Source organism: Photinus pyralis, unplaced genomic scaffold, assembly GCF_008802855.1.
Source record: "Photinus pyralis isolate 1611_PpyrPB1 unplaced genomic scaffold, Ppyr1.3 Ppyr1.4_unclustered_Scaffold4085, whole genome shotgun sequence".
In the NCBI taxonomy this organism is placed as follows: domain Eukaryota; kingdom Metazoa; phylum Arthropoda; class Insecta; order Coleoptera; family Lampyridae; genus Photinus; species Photinus pyralis.
The window spans coordinates 25,708-43,179 of record NW_022171522.1 but is presented as its reverse complement, the minus strand read 5'-3'; the positions used below and the strand labels follow the sequence as shown (position 1 = coordinate 43,179).

The 17,472-nt window shown below is 36.6% G+C and overlaps 2 protein-coding genes across 3 annotated transcripts; one reads left to right on the top strand and one right to left on the bottom strand.

Annotated features, from left to right (window-relative positions):
- The first annotated feature begins 291 nt into the window (after positions 1-291).
- On the top strand, positions 292-6,570 carry LOC116182161 (peptidyl-prolyl cis-trans isomerase-like 3). Its single transcript, XM_031502661.1, has 4 exons — positions 292-435; positions 484-720; positions 6,247-6,365; positions 6,416-6,570. Exons 1-4 carry the CDS (start codon positions 433-435, stop codon positions 6,540-6,542), a joined length of 486 nt encoding a protein of 161 aa, XP_031358521.1. The 5' UTR covers positions 292-432; the 3' UTR covers positions 6,543-6,570.
- Positions 6,523-8,238, bottom strand: LOC116182160 (tubulin alpha-1B chain-like). 2 transcript variants are annotated; one of them, XM_031502658.1, is made up of 6 exons: positions 8,106-8,238; positions 7,840-8,056; positions 7,486-7,787; positions 7,265-7,435; positions 6,864-7,220; positions 6,523-6,817 (listed from the first exon to the last, which is right to left on the bottom strand). In XM_031502658.1, exons 1-6 carry the CDS (start codon positions 8,115-8,117, stop codon positions 6,548-6,550), a joined length of 1,329 nt encoding a protein of 442 aa, XP_031358518.1. In that variant the 5' UTR covers positions 8,118-8,238; the 3' UTR covers positions 6,523-6,547. The 2 variants fall into 2 exon arrangements, with proteins under 2 accessions (XP_031358518.1, XP_031358520.1); XM_031502660.1 differs by having other exon boundaries at positions 7,840-8,031; positions 8,077-8,237.
- Between the last annotated feature and the right edge of the window lie 9,234 nt (positions 8,239-17,472).

The window sequence follows — 17,472 nt, the reverse complement described above, 5'->3', positions numbered from 1 at the left end:
TATCGCGTCTGTAAATACAGTGAATAATGCATACTTGCCGTTTAGAAGTGTTGTCTCTCTTGTAGTATAGTTGTCTACAGTGACTCTCATTTAGTGCAGGTATAAACCTCCAATTTATCCGTTTTAGCATTGAATAATAAATTATTCAATGGTTTTAGTTCAACATGAACATAATACCGTTATGTACCTCCACTTTCTCGTCGCTCGCGTTTGAATCCGTTGGTCTACTTCTAGTAAATATACAATGGTCAACAGGTTTGTTTGTTTTTTATCTGCCCTACCATGACCCTGTTGGATGAGACGCCACTGACTTACTTTCTTTAAATCGTTCACATCGTTTCATACATAACCTCAAGTCCTCAACATTCAACAAATAACTAACCTTATTTCTACCTAGTTCACTTTCTCGTCTATTATCCAAATAAATTAAAAATGGTATCTTTTATTATAATAGTTACATTATACTCTTGTTTTATATTTTAGTCTGTGACTTTACATACCGACGTCGGGGATATCAAACTTGAATTATTTTGTGAAATTTGCCCGAAAACTTGTACAAATTTCTTAGCATTGGCCGCAAGTGACTATTACAATGGCTGTTTGTTTCATCGCAACATTAAAGGGTTTATTGTACAGACTGGTGACCCAGGTGGAACTGGTAAAGGAGGCAATTCTATTTGGAACAAAAAATTTGAAGACGAGTTTAAAGAAGAATTGAAGGTATGTAAATTGTAAACAATCCTTATTCCTGCCTAACACTATTGAATATTTGTTAGTCGTGTGCTCTTGTTGTACACAGTCGACTATCCCAGACTGGAACACAGATAGTAATTAAGTCTTTAAGGTGCCGCTCTAAAATGTGGTCTACATTGCATTACTATACACTCTAAAATGCAGTCTTCATACTGAGATCCTTTTGTAATGATTGTTAGTAAGCAAAAACTATTTAAAATATCATCTACATCTTACCTCGCATATTACATATCAGTAACAGTAAGGAAAATAAGACAAATCAAATTAATATTCAAAATCAGACAATGGTCAAATGTATTTGTACATCACGTAAAAAAACAATAAAAAGATCTCCATTTTTTCTCATCACTCTGTTAAAGTCTTCCTTTATTAACGATCTCCTAGCGGGTTTACAATTTTGTGATGTCCGTTCGTCCGTTAGCATGATAGCTCATAAACGAATGGACCGATTAGGATGAAATTCTGTAGGTGGATTCTTTATCAAATTTGTAGATCGGAGTTGGTGAATTGGCAATGTAGCCCAAAAAATAAGGAAGGCCCTTTTGACATTTCCATGAGTTATGAACCGAATTGCATGAAATTCAATATACGTATAGCTTTAGCCATATAAAACACATCCCAAAAATTGAGCCTAATCGATCAACATTCACAGTGCCCTTTTCGCATCTTGACCATTTACAAACCGGATTGCAAACTTTCTTATTTATGAAGGTATTTAAATAAAATTTGATACATAGCCACATGGAATAAAATCAAATATAACGCCATTTTCTAAATTTGGTTTTGCGCATGCGCAGTGCCAACTTTCTTATTTATGGAGGCCTTCAAATGAAATTAGATACATAGCCACTTGTAATAAAAGTAAATCTAGCGCCATTTGGTTTTGTGCAGAATGTGCAGTGCCAACTTTCTTATTTAAGCAAGTAATTAAATGAAATTTCTTACATGTACACTTTAAATAAAAGCAAATCAGGTTTAAAATTTGGTTTTGCACATACCTACATAGCGATACCCAGAGCTCGTTTTCTATATTTGTTTAGTTTATTTACGAGCTCCTAGCGAGTTTATAATTTTGCGGTGTCTGTCCGTCCGTTAGCATGATAACTCATAAACGAATGGACCGATTACGATGAAATTTTACAGGTGGATTCTTTATCAAATTTGTAGATCGGAGTTCGTGAATTGGCAATGTAGACCAAAAAATAAAGTAGGCCCTTTTGACATCTCCGTTAGTTATGAACCGAATTGCATGAAATATGCGCATAACTTTAGCCATATAAAACACAATTCCAAAAGATGAGCCTAATCGATCAGCATTCACAGTGTCATTTGCGCATCTCGACAGACCGAATTGCAAACTTTCTTACTTATGAATTAATATTTAAATGAAATTTGATACATAGCCACTTGGAATAAAAACAAATTTAACACCAGTTTCAAATTTTGGTTTTGCGCATGCGCAGTGCTAACTATCTTATTGATGAAGGGATTTCAATGAAATTTGATACATAGGCACTTGGAATAAAACCAAATTTAAAGCCAGTTTCAAAATTTCGTTTTGCGCATGCGCAGTGCCAACTTTCTTATCTATGGAGGGATTTCAATGAAATTTGATTCATAGCCACTTGGAATAAAAGAAAATTTAACACCAGTTTCAAAATTTGGTTTTCCGCATGCGCAGTGCCAACTTTCTTACTTATGGAGGCATTCAAATGGAATTTCATACATATACACTTTAAATAAAAGCAAAACTAACATCAGGTTTAAAATTTGGTTTTGCACATGCTATAGCCATACCCAGGAGCCCGTTTGCTATATTTGTTTAATTTATTATATTTTCAATTTCAACTGCCTGCAAAACCAGCTTTATTGATTTGGACAGGATCTCCTTCACAGTACTCTGTGATCACGTCTTCGTTTTTCTTGCATCCCCAAACCACACCTTGCACGTGTCTCTGCTTGGTTTATGTTGTCCAACAGCTCCATGTCTTTGTCAAAAATGCTACCGCCGGGGTAGCATTTATATTCTTCATTTATTATATGATAAAAGTCTTTCAGCAACGAGTTCAGCAACATACTGGCAATTTTCCATTAATGCACGTTATGCGTTTCTAAGCCGAAATTGGCAGTATTTGGTGTACTCCCCCTATCCTGCCAGTAATTCTTTGTACTGCTAAGTCCTGACGATGTACTACCTGGTCCTGCCCGTATACTTCCATGTAGCACCAGGTCCTGTTTGCATACTGCCGTGACCCACGAAAGGAAGGACAATCTTATTGACATTTTTTTAAATTAATGCCATAAAAAATGTTGCAATGATCAGTACCTTACGGAAAGTGACAGAAATCCATCATCAACACATCAAACTTACACGACTTTAGGGGAAAGAAAAAGAAAAAAAAATTACAGATTTCATTCGCATCCACATGTTTCATTTCACTGTTTCTGTTGTGATTTTGACCAATATAGTAAATAATACTACATACCTCCAAATTCGTTTCAAATTCGTCCTTCAATTTTTCATATACCTAACACCAAACCCAATCACATGAAATATTGCAACTTGGGAGGGCTAACTATACGCCCAAAATTTTGAAATTTGAATAATTAAATAACGATCAACCAACAAACTGAAAATGTAACTAACAAACACCAAAAAACGATTGCAATAAAAATATTTTGAAAATTCAAAAAGTGGGGGGCTAACTATACGCCCGCCCAAATTTTGAAATTTGAATAATTAATTAACGGTCAACCAACAAACGTCAAAATCTAATTAACAAACACCAACAAACGATTGCAAAAACATTTTCTGAAAATTCCAAAAGTGGGGGGTTACTTGACACCGGCCATCTAATTGCCTTGTATTTTGAGGGACATTATAATAAACTCTTTACTTAATTTTAAAAAAAAGACGCGTCAGCCAAAGGAGATAATTGCTGGGCTTCAAGGAATCTACTGGAACTGTCGCTTACAAAAATAATAACACGAATAATAATAAAATCGCTGACAGAAGGTAAAAATACGTTATTCTAGAATGCAAATGGATACTGACAGAACCGCATTGTCAACACGTATCTAAGCTTACACGACTTATGGGAATGAAAAAGAAAAAAAATCACGCATTGCATTCACAACCACATGTTTCATTTCACTGTTTGTATTATAAAGGTTCTAACGGCAAATCTTGAGACATTTTGGTGACAAGTGTTTTTAGGGTAATTGGACCCTGCTGAATCCGATTTTGCCTGTTACCACCTCGAATTTTGGCTGCCAAGGCCTCAAATCAAGATGGCGGCCAAAATGGCGACTAAAACTCACTTTAACATTTTTTTCTTGTTGAAAACAAAAATAGTATGATGATTTTTATGTAGCACATACGTTTTGCCACTTACTATTAGTTTATGAAAAATTTTGAAGCCAAAAAAATTTAAGATGGCGGCTGAAATAGAGCTCCAAATGCCGCGTTTTGCAGTATTCTTGATTTATTCTACCTTAAGTGAGCAAAAGAATTATAATTTGTTTACAAAGTGCCTGCTTAAGTAAAAAAGAAATACAAAAACTTTACTTAAACTTTTTCAAAAATGGCGGACAAGATGGCGCTTAGTTTGACTCTTTGTATGCGATATACAGGTAGTATTAAAATCATTATTTTTCGTTTAATTTCATATTATTTATTACCGTATACAAACTCTGTATAAAAAAATAAATTGAAAACAAAACTTAAAAAAATAGAAATGAACAAAAACATTAGACTTTATTCGGATTCGTCACTTGAATCCGAAGTTTGCACAAGCTTTCGTTGTTGGTGCAAACGCTTTTGCATTGGCAACTTCTGGTGCACAGCATGCGTTTGCCTTTCGAATTTACAGTTCTCCGGCACTTGCACATGTTAGTTTTGCACCCTTTCTTGCAACCACAATGTACCAAACTTTTGCTTTTGCATGCTTTTGGCACGGCACACCCACAGTCAAAATATTTCGAACTTGGTACCTAGCATGTAGCCAGCAGATTCGCGCTATCGGTAACTCTGCGCGCGTTGCGTCGTCGCTGTGATGGAAGTCCTAAATTACGCGTGCGTTTCAAATGCTGTAGGTATAAACAATATTTGGCGTTCTATTTGTAAAACTAAAAAAACTTAATAAGGATCTTATAATATAATTATTAATACCTCCCTAATGCACTCAAAAAGATTTCGATAATTGCTATTAAAATATCATCAAAAGTCATACTATCCGCATTTTGGGAACCATTTTGTTTTATTTTTTCGCAAATTGTTATTATTAACAATAGTAGGTAGACAAACTCATTTTTAACCTATTTGTATCAACCCCATGTAAAAAATGCAAATTTTTCTTTGCAACTAAAGAAATTAGTTAATACAAGTTTCTACCGTTATTTTGGCCACCATCTTAATTTGTTTTTGGCTACATATTTTTTTATACGATAGTAATAAATAATTAAACGTATGTACTAGATAAAAATCATAAGGGGGATTTACGATAATTCCACCGGTTTAACCGGGTTGATAGAAATCACCATAGAAACAATTGTCTCAATAATTGTAACCATAGCAAAATCTACCAACCCGGTTAAACCGGTTGAATTATCGTAAATCCCCAATAATATCTTTGGTTACAACAAATTTTAAAGCGAGTTTTAGTCGCCATTTTGGGCGCCATCTAGATTTGAGGCCTTAGCAGCCGGAATTCGAGGTGGTGACAGGCAAAATCGGATTCAGCAGGGTCCAATTACCCTAAAAACACTTGTCACCAAAATGTCTCAACATTTGCCGTTAGAAGTTAAGATCTCAAAATTCTCGACCGGGCTATATTGTGATTTTCACCAATTTCCTATAGTAAATAAACTACTTCCAAATTCGTCTCAAAATTTTGTTTCAAATTCGTCCTTCAATTTTTCATATAACACCAAACACAATCACAGCACAAACTAAGACATAATCTAACAACCCTTTGGAAGAGTGCTGGAAAGATAGCGTCTCCACCAGACGCCTTAAAGGGTTTGAACGCCCATTTCACTCTCTTCTGTGTGAAGCTCTGGAGTGACGTCTTACCTGACTTTCTGCCTCTATTTGTTAAAGAAAGCCCTTTACTTCCTGTAAACCTAGAAAGTGAGTGCTTGTGGGGAGCTCTAATGTTTCCCTGGCACCCACTGTGTATTTCACATCGGGTTTCTTAAGACTCCCAATGCCATTGGATTGGTCTTTTTGTAGGCGCGTTGCTGTTGGTATCCAATCGATTCCTTAACAGAATGTGCGCCAAGTCCTTCTTTTCCTTTTGGACCTTCTTATCACGGATTCGACGTACCTAGTAGAAAATTGAGAGTAGCCAATTTATGTTGTATAGATGCAAGTATAGATGAGTCTTAGCAAAAGTTGTTGATTGAAATATTTGACAGTCACAAACAAAAGTGAAGTGACAGAATTAAAATATATTGGTGATGTACATTTTATTCGATTTTGTTTTTTAGTAGCATTCCGCAAGAGGAATTGTTTCCATGGCCAACAATGGTCCGAATACAAATGGGAGCCAGTTTTTCATTTCATACGGAGCCCATCCTCACCTGGACCTAAAATATACAATATTTGGAAAGTAAGTTATTCACACGGATATACCTATCAAATAATCAATGCAAATTTTAGAGTAATCGATGGATTGGAAGCTTTAGATGAGTTGGAAAAGTTACCCGTAAATCCGAAAAATTACAGACCGCTTAATGAGACACGTATTAACAGTGTTACTATTCATGCTAATCCTCTCGCAGGTTAATTGATTTAATAAACACTGTCGATTTCTACTTCTTTATAGTCCAATTGTAAAGCGGTAATATCTTCACGAGCTTCCTCAAACTCGCCTTCTTCCATTCCTTCTCCAACATAGTGGTGCACAAATGCTCTTTTTTTGTACATAAGCGAGAATTTGTGAGTTATCACTTTCCAACTTTCTTTAATTGCAGTGCTGTTTGAGACCATAGTCACCGCTCGATGCACTGCAGCCAAATCTCCACCTGGTACAGTTGTCGGTGGTTGATAATTGATTCCGACCTAGAAATAAAATCACTATTCTAGAACTTAACATTGGATAACTTGCTTTGAATCCGGTAGGACACCAGTCTACAAATAAAATTGATCTTTTGGACTTAATATTAACGATAGCACTGTTTACATCAGTAGGCGTTACATCTCCACGATATAGTAAGCAGCAGCATATATATTTTCCAGTTCGTGGATCACAGTTAATCATTTGATTTGCTGGTTCGAAACATGAGTTGGTTAATTGCGCCACTGACAGCTGCTCATGGTATGCTTTAGTGCATGGTAACATCGGTGCATAAGTAATCAGTGGAAAATGTATTCTGGGATATGGAACTAAATTTGTTTGAAATTCATTTAAATCGATGTTTAGAGCGCCCTCAAATCGCAAGGACGATGTTATCGTCGACACTACCTAAAATAATGTGTAAAAATTAATGGATACGTTTTATCATTTACTTGGGCAAGAAGTCTATTTAAGTTAGTGTAAGTAGGTCGAGGAACATCTAAACTTCTTGCTAAAATGTTATAAACTGCCTCATTATCCAGAACGAAGGCGACATCTTCGTAGTCTAACGTGCCATGTGTTGTTAACAGAGTGTTATAGGGTTCTACGATAATGGGAGATATCTGAAAGTATTTTTGCTAGCTTTACATTATATTCTTCTAGGTAAACGCACGTGTGGTGCGGGATACACTGCAAACTCCAGTTTCACTTTGCGACCGTAATCGCGACATAATCTCTCTAAAAGTAAAGTGCTAAATCCAGATCCTGTCCCTCCACCAAATGCTCGATACAGAATGAAACCTTGTAAACTATTGCAATCATCTGCCACTTTTCGTATTCTATCCAAAGCAAGCTCAATCATTTCCCTACCGATCGAGTACATTCCCCTCGCGAAATTATTTGCGGCGTCTTCTTTGCCAGTTATAAGGCATTCTGGATGGAACAGATATCGGTAATGACCCGTACGAATTTCGTCTGAAAGTGTTTCGAGATTTCACTTGTTAATCATTTGGCAAATTTTGTTTACCTATAACTGAAGGTTCAAGGTCTATCATAAGGATTCTTGGAACACATTTTCCTGCTGCCGACATACCAAAAAATGCATTAAAGCTATCAGGTGAAACATTGCGATAATCATAAAGTTGTCCGTTTGGTTGAATACCGTGCTCGAGACAGTACAGTTCCCAACAAGCACTGGCAATTTGTACACCAGCTTGACCTACATGTAACTGAATAATTTCTTTCTAAAAGGATTACCTTATACTTTGTTTTTGTCTGTAACAAGTAAAATACGTGGCCTGGCATCTCTTGCGGATTTTTAGTTTTAAATTTTTTTCTGCATTTAATTTTACCAATATATTTACAATTTCAGGCCATGATATTAAAATTTTGAAGTTTTAAATTTGCCAAAACAACAATGACATGATGTAATGTGATTTGCAATAATACCAATTTACATTCTTCCATTCAATTGATCGATTTTATCAATTTACCTTGTTAGCGTATACTTCTGATTACAGTTACCTAGATTTTTACTCTTTAATTACTAGTGTAATTAGTTCTTAGACCATATAGTACATGGACTGCTATTAGCCCTATGCTTTCAATACAAAATGGGTGGTCACGGATAGAGGGCACTGTAGTCGTGGGTATGTGAATCTCAGGGTAAACTAAAGTCGTATGAACACCACTCGGATTGCGTAAAGAGTAGCTTTTATGGTAACCGCGTAGTACGGGAAGCTTTAATTACTCTTGATTATCTTCTATACGTCCACAAATAAGAACAGGTTTGCTTTTTTTGCCATATCTAGGCGATTAATTAATTGACATTTGTTAATTTATAGGTTGACGATTCCGTGTTATTACCGGGTAGTCCGATGTTTCCAGGAAAAACAATGGTGCGGATGCACACAAATGATGCAAACTCTGTAAAGACTTAAAGAGTGCAAAAAAAATATAAATGTCTCTAATAGTAGGTGCGAGCACAAAGTGTAAAAGTGTTAATAACTTTATAACTGTTAAACTCCTGAGAAACGCTGTACAAAATTATTGTACTACCACGCGGTCGTTATCACGGCTCTATCTGTAATAAGCGCGATGGCGGTTTAACACCAATTTATTTTAAAAATTTACACTCCTAGAAACCGGCACAGCTCTACGACAGCGCAAGGCGCATTGAAAATCGAAAGTTCGAACACAGATATACACATACAACATTGCTAACCTAATGCATTTTGTGGGTAACACATTTAGGTATAAAGTCACTCTATCTCTACAAAGTAGCGCAATTCGGTCGCCATTTTGATTCCAAAATTACGCGACAAATTTCATATGTTGGACTAATGTTAGAATTTAGTCAAAAAACGACCTTCACAACGAAGTATTTTTGGATCGACTGTATGCAGACATTGAATAAAAAATTAAGAAGCTTCACTTCTGTACTGTGATTTACTTATTTTATTACAGCCAGAATTCCCTAACTTTTCCATGATTTCTCATACACACGTTGTGTAAGTATAGCTTCTTACATTGCAACAAAATTTAAAAGCTGAAAACTGAAAAAAATAGATTTTAATTGCACACTTAAAGGAACCAGTATCAGTAGCAAAATATTTGAGGTTCTCATCAGAAAAAATTAGAAAGAAGAAACTTTAAATACATTCATCCATACAAATTTAGATATTAATGAGCTATCAATTAATATACAGGGTGTCTTAAATTGAGTAGGATAACATCTATCTTTGTTAATAGAAGTAGAAGTAGGTACGTTGTAAACTTCGAGGTAGAATAATGCAAGGTTGATTCTCAAATGAAATACTGTAAGTGTTTAATATCACTGGTTTTGAAATTTTTTTTCTATCGAGTGACTTAAAAAAATCCAATATGGCGTCCATTTAAAAGAAGTTGATGTCAATATCTCGAAATCCGCCATTTTGAAAAAAGTTTCTACGTCCATTGAATTTATCCCATTGAATCTTGTAACTTTTATTTGAAACTTTTCCATAGCTCTCTTTGTTGCTAAAATAAGTATTTGAATTTTTTGAAATGGCGATTTTCATTTTTTTCCAATTATTTACGAAACAATTTATTTTTTTCAAATTCAAAATATCGCATCGTAATATTCATCAGCATCAAAAACTACATAAAGGTAAATAATAACAAAGATGTAGCCATGTTGTCCTACTCAATTTACACCTTGTATTTATAAGGGACAGACTTGTTTGCTGTGGCAAATTATGTCGATGTTATGGTGCTATTTTGGTGGTTTCAATATTAATTCTGGTTCAGCATGCAATTTTCACATTTTGTTTTTGTTGTCACCATGTGATCCACTCTCACAAAAGTAAGTAGTCGCAAAGGGTAAGGCCCTCCGACAACGGGTCAACTCGAATTGCAAACAAATCGACCATACAACGGTTTGGTATACCATGCGTATGAGTGAGGGACCACATACAGATCGACATAAAACGTGACCTATTTGAAAGCAGTTTCCAACTGGTTGCTTGCAATCGTTCTTACCAGCGCAAAATGGTTTCAGTTGGACAGTTGCGAGATTGCACCATTTTAGGAAGTTGTTCGATGATATTAGTTTTCTGATTGGATGACAAGGTTTGTGTAGTCCAAAACTAGTTGCGTGTTTGTGTGTAGAGAAGTGACATTCTAGTCGCAAACTTGTTTTTCATTTGACTGGTTTGGAACTTGCATTTCAAATCAATCCACCCGTGTGCGCAGAGACTAGAGAATATATTCACTTCTTTGCTTGACATTTCGGAATGTTCTACCATTATATTGTTCTACTTATCTAGCGGCCCAAAATTCAATCAGTGACATCTTTATAGGGAATCAATTACAAGAGTAACTTCTATTTATGCCGTGAATGAGGTGGGGCGGGTTTTTAATCTCGCTTCCAGCATAAACAATTTCGGTAAAGGTTAAGTTCGTTTGAGTCCATTCTACCACCATGACGTAAATTTTAAAGCGAATTCTGCAATGTAATTGGTGAATCCCTAGAGGTTAACCGTTAGCGAACGACACGCACCCCTGGTCTGGTAATGTATTTTATATGATACCTATTCAATTAAAGAAATCATAAAAATGGGTAGGTATATTGTTTAAATGAAGTTACCAACTATAAGTAGTAAGAGCTCAGTACGCCCCTCCATTCTGACGTCACGGTCACGTGCTTTACGTCACGCATCGTGATTGGTGATAAATTTGAATTTGTCGCGGGAAATTTGAATTTCCGGATGTCGGCCATTTTGTCGCGGAAAATTTTAATTTCCGGATGTCGGCCATTTTGTCGCGGAAAATTTTAATTTCCGGATGTCGGCCATTTTGTCGCGGTAAATTTGAATTTGTGCACGTGGTTTGTACTAAATTTCGTTACGGTCACGTGCTTACGTCACGCCTCGTGATTGGTGATAATTTTGAAATTGTCGCGGGAAATTTTAAATTTTGAATTTCTGGATGTCGGCCATGCATTTTGTCGCGGGAAATTTGAACTTTTCAATTTCCAGATGTCGGCCATTTTGTCGCAGTAAATTTGAATTTGTGCACGTGGTTTGTACTAAATTTGAATTTATGCAGGAAATTTGAATTTTTGACTTTCCGTATGTTTGGCCATTTTTTATTCCCAGATGTAGGACATTTTGTTGCGGGAAATTTGAATCTATGAGGGAATTTTGTTTGTCGCGGTAAGTTTGAATTTATGTGGGAGATTTGAATTTACGGATGTTGAGTAATAATTTTGTAGCGGTAAGTTTGAGCTTGTAATGGAACCGAATTATCCCGCTAAAATTCTATTTAAATATTCCCGAATCCGAGCCTGGCGCGATGAAAAAGGTCAAGATTGCGCTTTGTTTCGTTTTCGTGGAACACGTGTTTTTTTCTTCTCTGCTCTACATTGAAATGGGCCATAATTTACAATAAAAGTGTCAAATATTACGCTATGCGAGAAAACTTAATGATCCATATCGACCCGTCTCGAGGCACGTTCGATATTAAGAATTGTTTTCGTCTAGGATTTGCCTGCAAAGGGGAAATTTAAGCAGAAGTATGTGTGCTTTTGTTGTGACCAGAAGTAAATCTTTACGTTGCGAATCGTGAGTGCAGCTTCGACAATTACAAAGGTAATGTACTCGTTTTATTTATCTCTACGTCTATTGCATCCCTCTAATAACGATGACCGTGTTAAATTATTTGCCAATTTAACTTTATTCTCGTACAGCATTGATTTGTGCCATTTATGACACATTCCAGATACCAATTGCAGTTTTAATTATACTGGGTAATTACTGACCGATTTACGTGTTTTTGTTTATATTTAGATACTGTATGTTCCCTTCGGGGCTATATCCAATACAAGTATGCAGAACTACATTTTAATTTATAATTGAATTTATTGCAGCACATTTCGTTTTTGTTTACCTGATTATGTTACTGTGTATTTACAGGGTGCCTCATCTGGGGGCGAGTGACGTACGTTAGGTGGTTGATTGTTACATATTGCACTTGGCATTGTGAATTAATTACTTGATACCAATGTTTGCCACGACATGTTCCTTTGTATTGTTGTAATGTGATTGTACTAAAATGTATGCTCCTAACTATTTATTTGAACCGGGTGATTATGATTATTAATATTTGGCGGGGTGACTTGCTTCGAATTTACTGTGCTATATTTGCTATTGATATTTGATACCCATATTTAATATCTCGATTTGACGTAGCAGAGGCTGGCTAAAGTTCAGAACTGACATACGCAGAGATATATATTTTATGTACTGTTTTTTTTTGTTGTGTCTTTGAAAAGAGCCATCTTGCCGATATTGCTAATCAATTCGTTTAATCGATCCCTGTCATGTAGTGACCGAATATTGGTTTTGTGTCAGTCTTTGTTATGCCAGTGCAAATATGTTGACTGTCAACGCCTACATGAATTGTGTATATTTTGTTTATAATTATGTATGCGTGCGAGTTTGCCGTTGGTTACTCTGTTATTTATGTTATGTCATGATTTGTCATTTGATCGGTTATTGTCAGTACTCATGGTAGAGAGCCTGGAGTTCGGTAATTTATAACCCGGCATTTTAAGACTAGTGGGTTGGACTGGCCCTAGAGATGTATGAATGAAAGAATTGGGATCCCGCTCGTCGTACATGGGGCTGCCGGCTAAGCCCGGCCTCACTTGCGCAGGGATTCGCTAAAAGCGTGTGGCGTGTTCTCGTTGTGACCTTACGGTTGTGTTAAACAACTATATCCTTCCTATGTGAAAGGCTCTTCTGAGAGGCCAACTCCTAGCGATTTCATACAATGTTGACATGTCATGACCAGAGCAACTAAAGACTACTCGGTGTGGGATTTGGACTGGCCATCCAATATCCAAACCTATTAGGTATATGAATTTATTGTAATGTTTTAATGATTGTTTTTGGTTATGTGTGTGTGTAATATTTATTCTTTAGGAATTCCAGTAGAGCCTGGGATTCGACATTGTATTGCTGTACTTGACAACATGCATTCATGCCATTACAGATAACTAATTTTGCTATAAAGTTCAATATTAATTTGTTGGCTGGGTTTTTTCTTGGTCAGTTCTTTTTCCCAGCCTATTTTTATATTTGTACTCGGTGAACTACCATTTTCTAAATTTAATCTTGCAATGAAAATTATTTGGATTAAATCTCCGTTTTTTAAAGCATGTACTTGTTTTATTTGTAATCCTTACTTGATCCTCACTCCGACAAGCAGCACATATCTTGTAGCGACTCTTAAAAACACAACGTAGTAAGTGGTCCTATTATTTGGTTATTCAGGTTAGGTAGCTTTGTCTAGACGATCACGTGTCATGGGGTTCAGTTAGTTTGGGAGGGAAAGTTTTGAATTTAAATCTTGAGTTGCGCAGTCTCTCGGGACTGGCCTGGGTCCACCACAAGCTTGTGCGGAGATTTTGAATTTTTTATTTGCCGACGTCAGAGTACGTGACTTGTCGTCGACACTTGGGAGGTTGTCTAGAGGCAATTGTTGGTACTACAAGAGATACGTATATTTTTACAGGAACGATCGAAGAAACAGTTGTAAAGGTTACGTGACCGCTGATCTTTTTTTACGCCTAACTATGTTTTTGGAATTTTTCCTTTACAACGTGTTTTTAAGTTTTGATGACGTTTCTAATATGTCCTAAGTTATGGGTTTATTTGTTTTTGTTATCTAATTATTTTACTAATGCCGTGCATGCAACCATAGTGTTCTATTCTTACACTATGATCATTGAATAACATATGATTACTTATTCAATGCTATGATGCAACGCTAACACACGCGCGACAAGCAAATTTAAAAAGCTGTTACTGTTCTTTATATTATCATTGATATTATTCTATTTCTATTCAATAGCGCCTCACGCTTTGTTGTCCGCAACCAACATTGCTATTGGGCACACGCTCAATGGTAGATATTTACAAACTAATGCAGATGGGGATATACAATAGTATATTGAAAGACAAGTGTTACAATGCGACCTATTGTAATACGACTATCTTGCGTAGCCACGAGTGTCCGCAAGATAGGAGTATTACAATAAAGCATTGTAACACGCGTTTTTCATACTATTTTTTCTATTTCGGTGCTTTAATTTAATTAAAAAAATCATTATCAGAAACTATAGGGAACATTAGAACTAACATGTTTTATGTTGGGAACACTTTTTATGCCGTTAAGTTTTAGGTTGGCAGCGTAGTAAGACTGACATTTTGAAGTTCAAACATGGGCATCGATTCCCGAAGTTAGTCGATATGCTCCGTGATGTGCATGTGATGTGACCGGCTGCCATGACGTCATGATCGTATACGATAGGGATAAGTTCAAGTTTAGCTGCATTCCCGAATCGTGGACAAACTTTATGCGCTAACCAATCACAGACAAGAATTGAACTGTCATTTGTCAGTTTTGTATTTTGTTTTGTTTTTGCATTATGGATACTGCTATTAATAACCAGAAAATCTTCGAACAATTCCATGTTTTATTTCACAGAAAATATGTGAATTTATAGGTTAGGGCACTGAATAACCTCTATAGCAAAACAGCTGCAAGATTCGTCCTGTAGCTGCAACTGCGCATGACTTTCACGCAACGAGTGGTCTAGACCAGTCGTTGCGTTCGATCAACTTTTCGCTCGATGTGGTAGGTTCGAGAATGCAGTGACATTCACGTTCACATCAAAGTCAGTCGATGTGAACAAAGCACATCTTCGGGCGTATGGAAGTACCCAACGAAGTACCTACTTGTACTAACTATTTGTAGTAACTGCCAACTTAAGAGATGAGTTACCAAAAAAAAACGACTACAATCACTGTCTTTGTACAACTGTTTTCGGCCGAAAACAGTTGTACAAAATCATCATTGTGACACCGAAATAGAAAAAATCCAATGTGAATTATTTCTTTTCGGCAATGATATATAATGTGAAATGTGTGATATATTTTAATACTTTAGTGATTTTTATATTAAATATTTTTGCATATCTCCATTATTTTTATAATAGTTATTTCCATAAAAGTCCCGAAAATGATACACTACTGGCGATTAAATATTGAAGGGGCCGAGTACTTTAATTTCCGAGTCAAGTAATGTCATTTTACTGAAAAGTTTTGTATTAAATTTTATCCGAAATCGTACTGTAATGTACAATTTCAAATTTCATATAGAACTTTTGATTTATGTCAATCTGTCAGTGATGGCATGAGTCATTATAGACAGTTAGCAATGTCAAAAATGCGGCCGGTAAAGTGACGGTGCGGTCGGTAAAGTGACAAACGCATGGACGCCCGGACGCCGATGTGCAATATTAGACTGTAACAACAGCCGTGTTTGCACAAAAATCACTAACCCGGAAGTCATTTACCATAACTTCCCTAAAACCGATGGATTAATACGCAAGGAATGGATATGGTGCTGCAAGCGAGATTAATAGACAAGTGTTTCTAATGTAAATGCCTGCCTACAACACCCATTTGAACGTATTTTATGGTAATCCTAAAGGTCGATTCTCATTAGAGCTGCACCGAGCGGCGCGGCGCAGAGCAGCGCGGCGCGTCGCTAGCAGCAGTAGATTGTAGAGGGGTATTCCCACTTAAGCACCATTTGGACACATGACGAAGCAGCGCGTTTCTGTTTGTGTTCAGTTTAAGGGAGAATGTATTCTTACACGCTCGAAGAAGAGCCATCATCGTCATCATCACCAGATGATTTCATAATATTTATAGCAGCACTATGCCATGTACACGACGAAAAATGAAGAAAAAGAAAGCGGACGAGTACAATTAATTTTTCTATTCTTTGTCCGTCCACAGCGAATCCACTAAAACACACGCAAGCTCAACACAGAAGACAAATAAATGCTTTTCACAAGCCGCAGCACCACGCTGATTGATCTGCTTCGCTCCTCGATTCCCACTTGTCCGTCTACACGCAGAGCGGCGCGTTTCAAAACAGCGCCGCGTATTCCAATGCTTCCCGACGCGTTTAAAATTTGCTGTGCTGCACCGCGCCGCTCTGCTCTGCACCGCTCTGCCTAGGTGAAAACGGATCTACTTATTTACATGCGAACAATTGATAGCAGCTTTTCACCGCGCCGCGCTGCTCGATGCTGCTATAATTGGAATCGGCCTTAATCAAAGCAAACGCTGGTACTGGGTCCGCGAGTGACTTCACTACACGTGGCGAAAAAATTCAGTGATCCAGCAATCCTTATATTATATAGTATCCTTGGGTCTGCTCTGCCTCTGTCATGGAAACTATAATTTCCTGACAGAAAGTAGGCATGAAAATGAACGTTACAGCACGATTTTGGGTAGGTAATAGTTATTTATGGCACAAACGGCGCCTCATACATTCAAATATCAACTATTTTTCTCTTTTGCATCATTAATATCAAATTTTTGCGGCAAAAAATATAGCAGCCATGATACGCGATTGAAGAAGAAAGGTGGGACTTTCTAGACACTTAAATTTCTATCCCACTATTCTGTGCAAAATAAATGAGATATTGTTCATCACACACATTTCAATTTATTCAGTTTCATTCGCAACAATAAAGAGCAACTAGACCGTGTTGGCGAAATCTTAAGCACCGCCGTTGTTCATATTCGTTCAATAAATAATGGGTGCAAGTGCAATAAAGCGACTGATTTTAATGGTTCATACTTTATAAAGGTAGGTACCTAATCAATGTATATACAATGCATGTGCAGTGGCGGATTTAAATTTTTTTGCGCCTCTAGGCACACCGAAAGATAAGCGCCCCTTCAAAAATAATCTTTAAATTGCAATAAATTTTAAGATGCTAATAAAAATCACATCACAGTACAACCTCGTTAATCCGAATAGATTCGCACCACCGACCTTTCGGACAAGCATTAAGAAATAAACTTTATTCTTTTCAACGTCTTCAGGGGTGTCATCGTTGTTACGAGGACTATCGCGATTTCGGACTAGCGTGTATTCGGATTATCGAGGTTGTACTGTAACATGAAATTTTTAAAACTATAATATGAAAAGAAATACAGTATAGGTACCTAAGGTTGTTACAGTTACAGTTTGTTTAAACTATCTACCAATTCCAATTTATTCCATAATTTTAATAAAAAATGTTTGTCCTGTT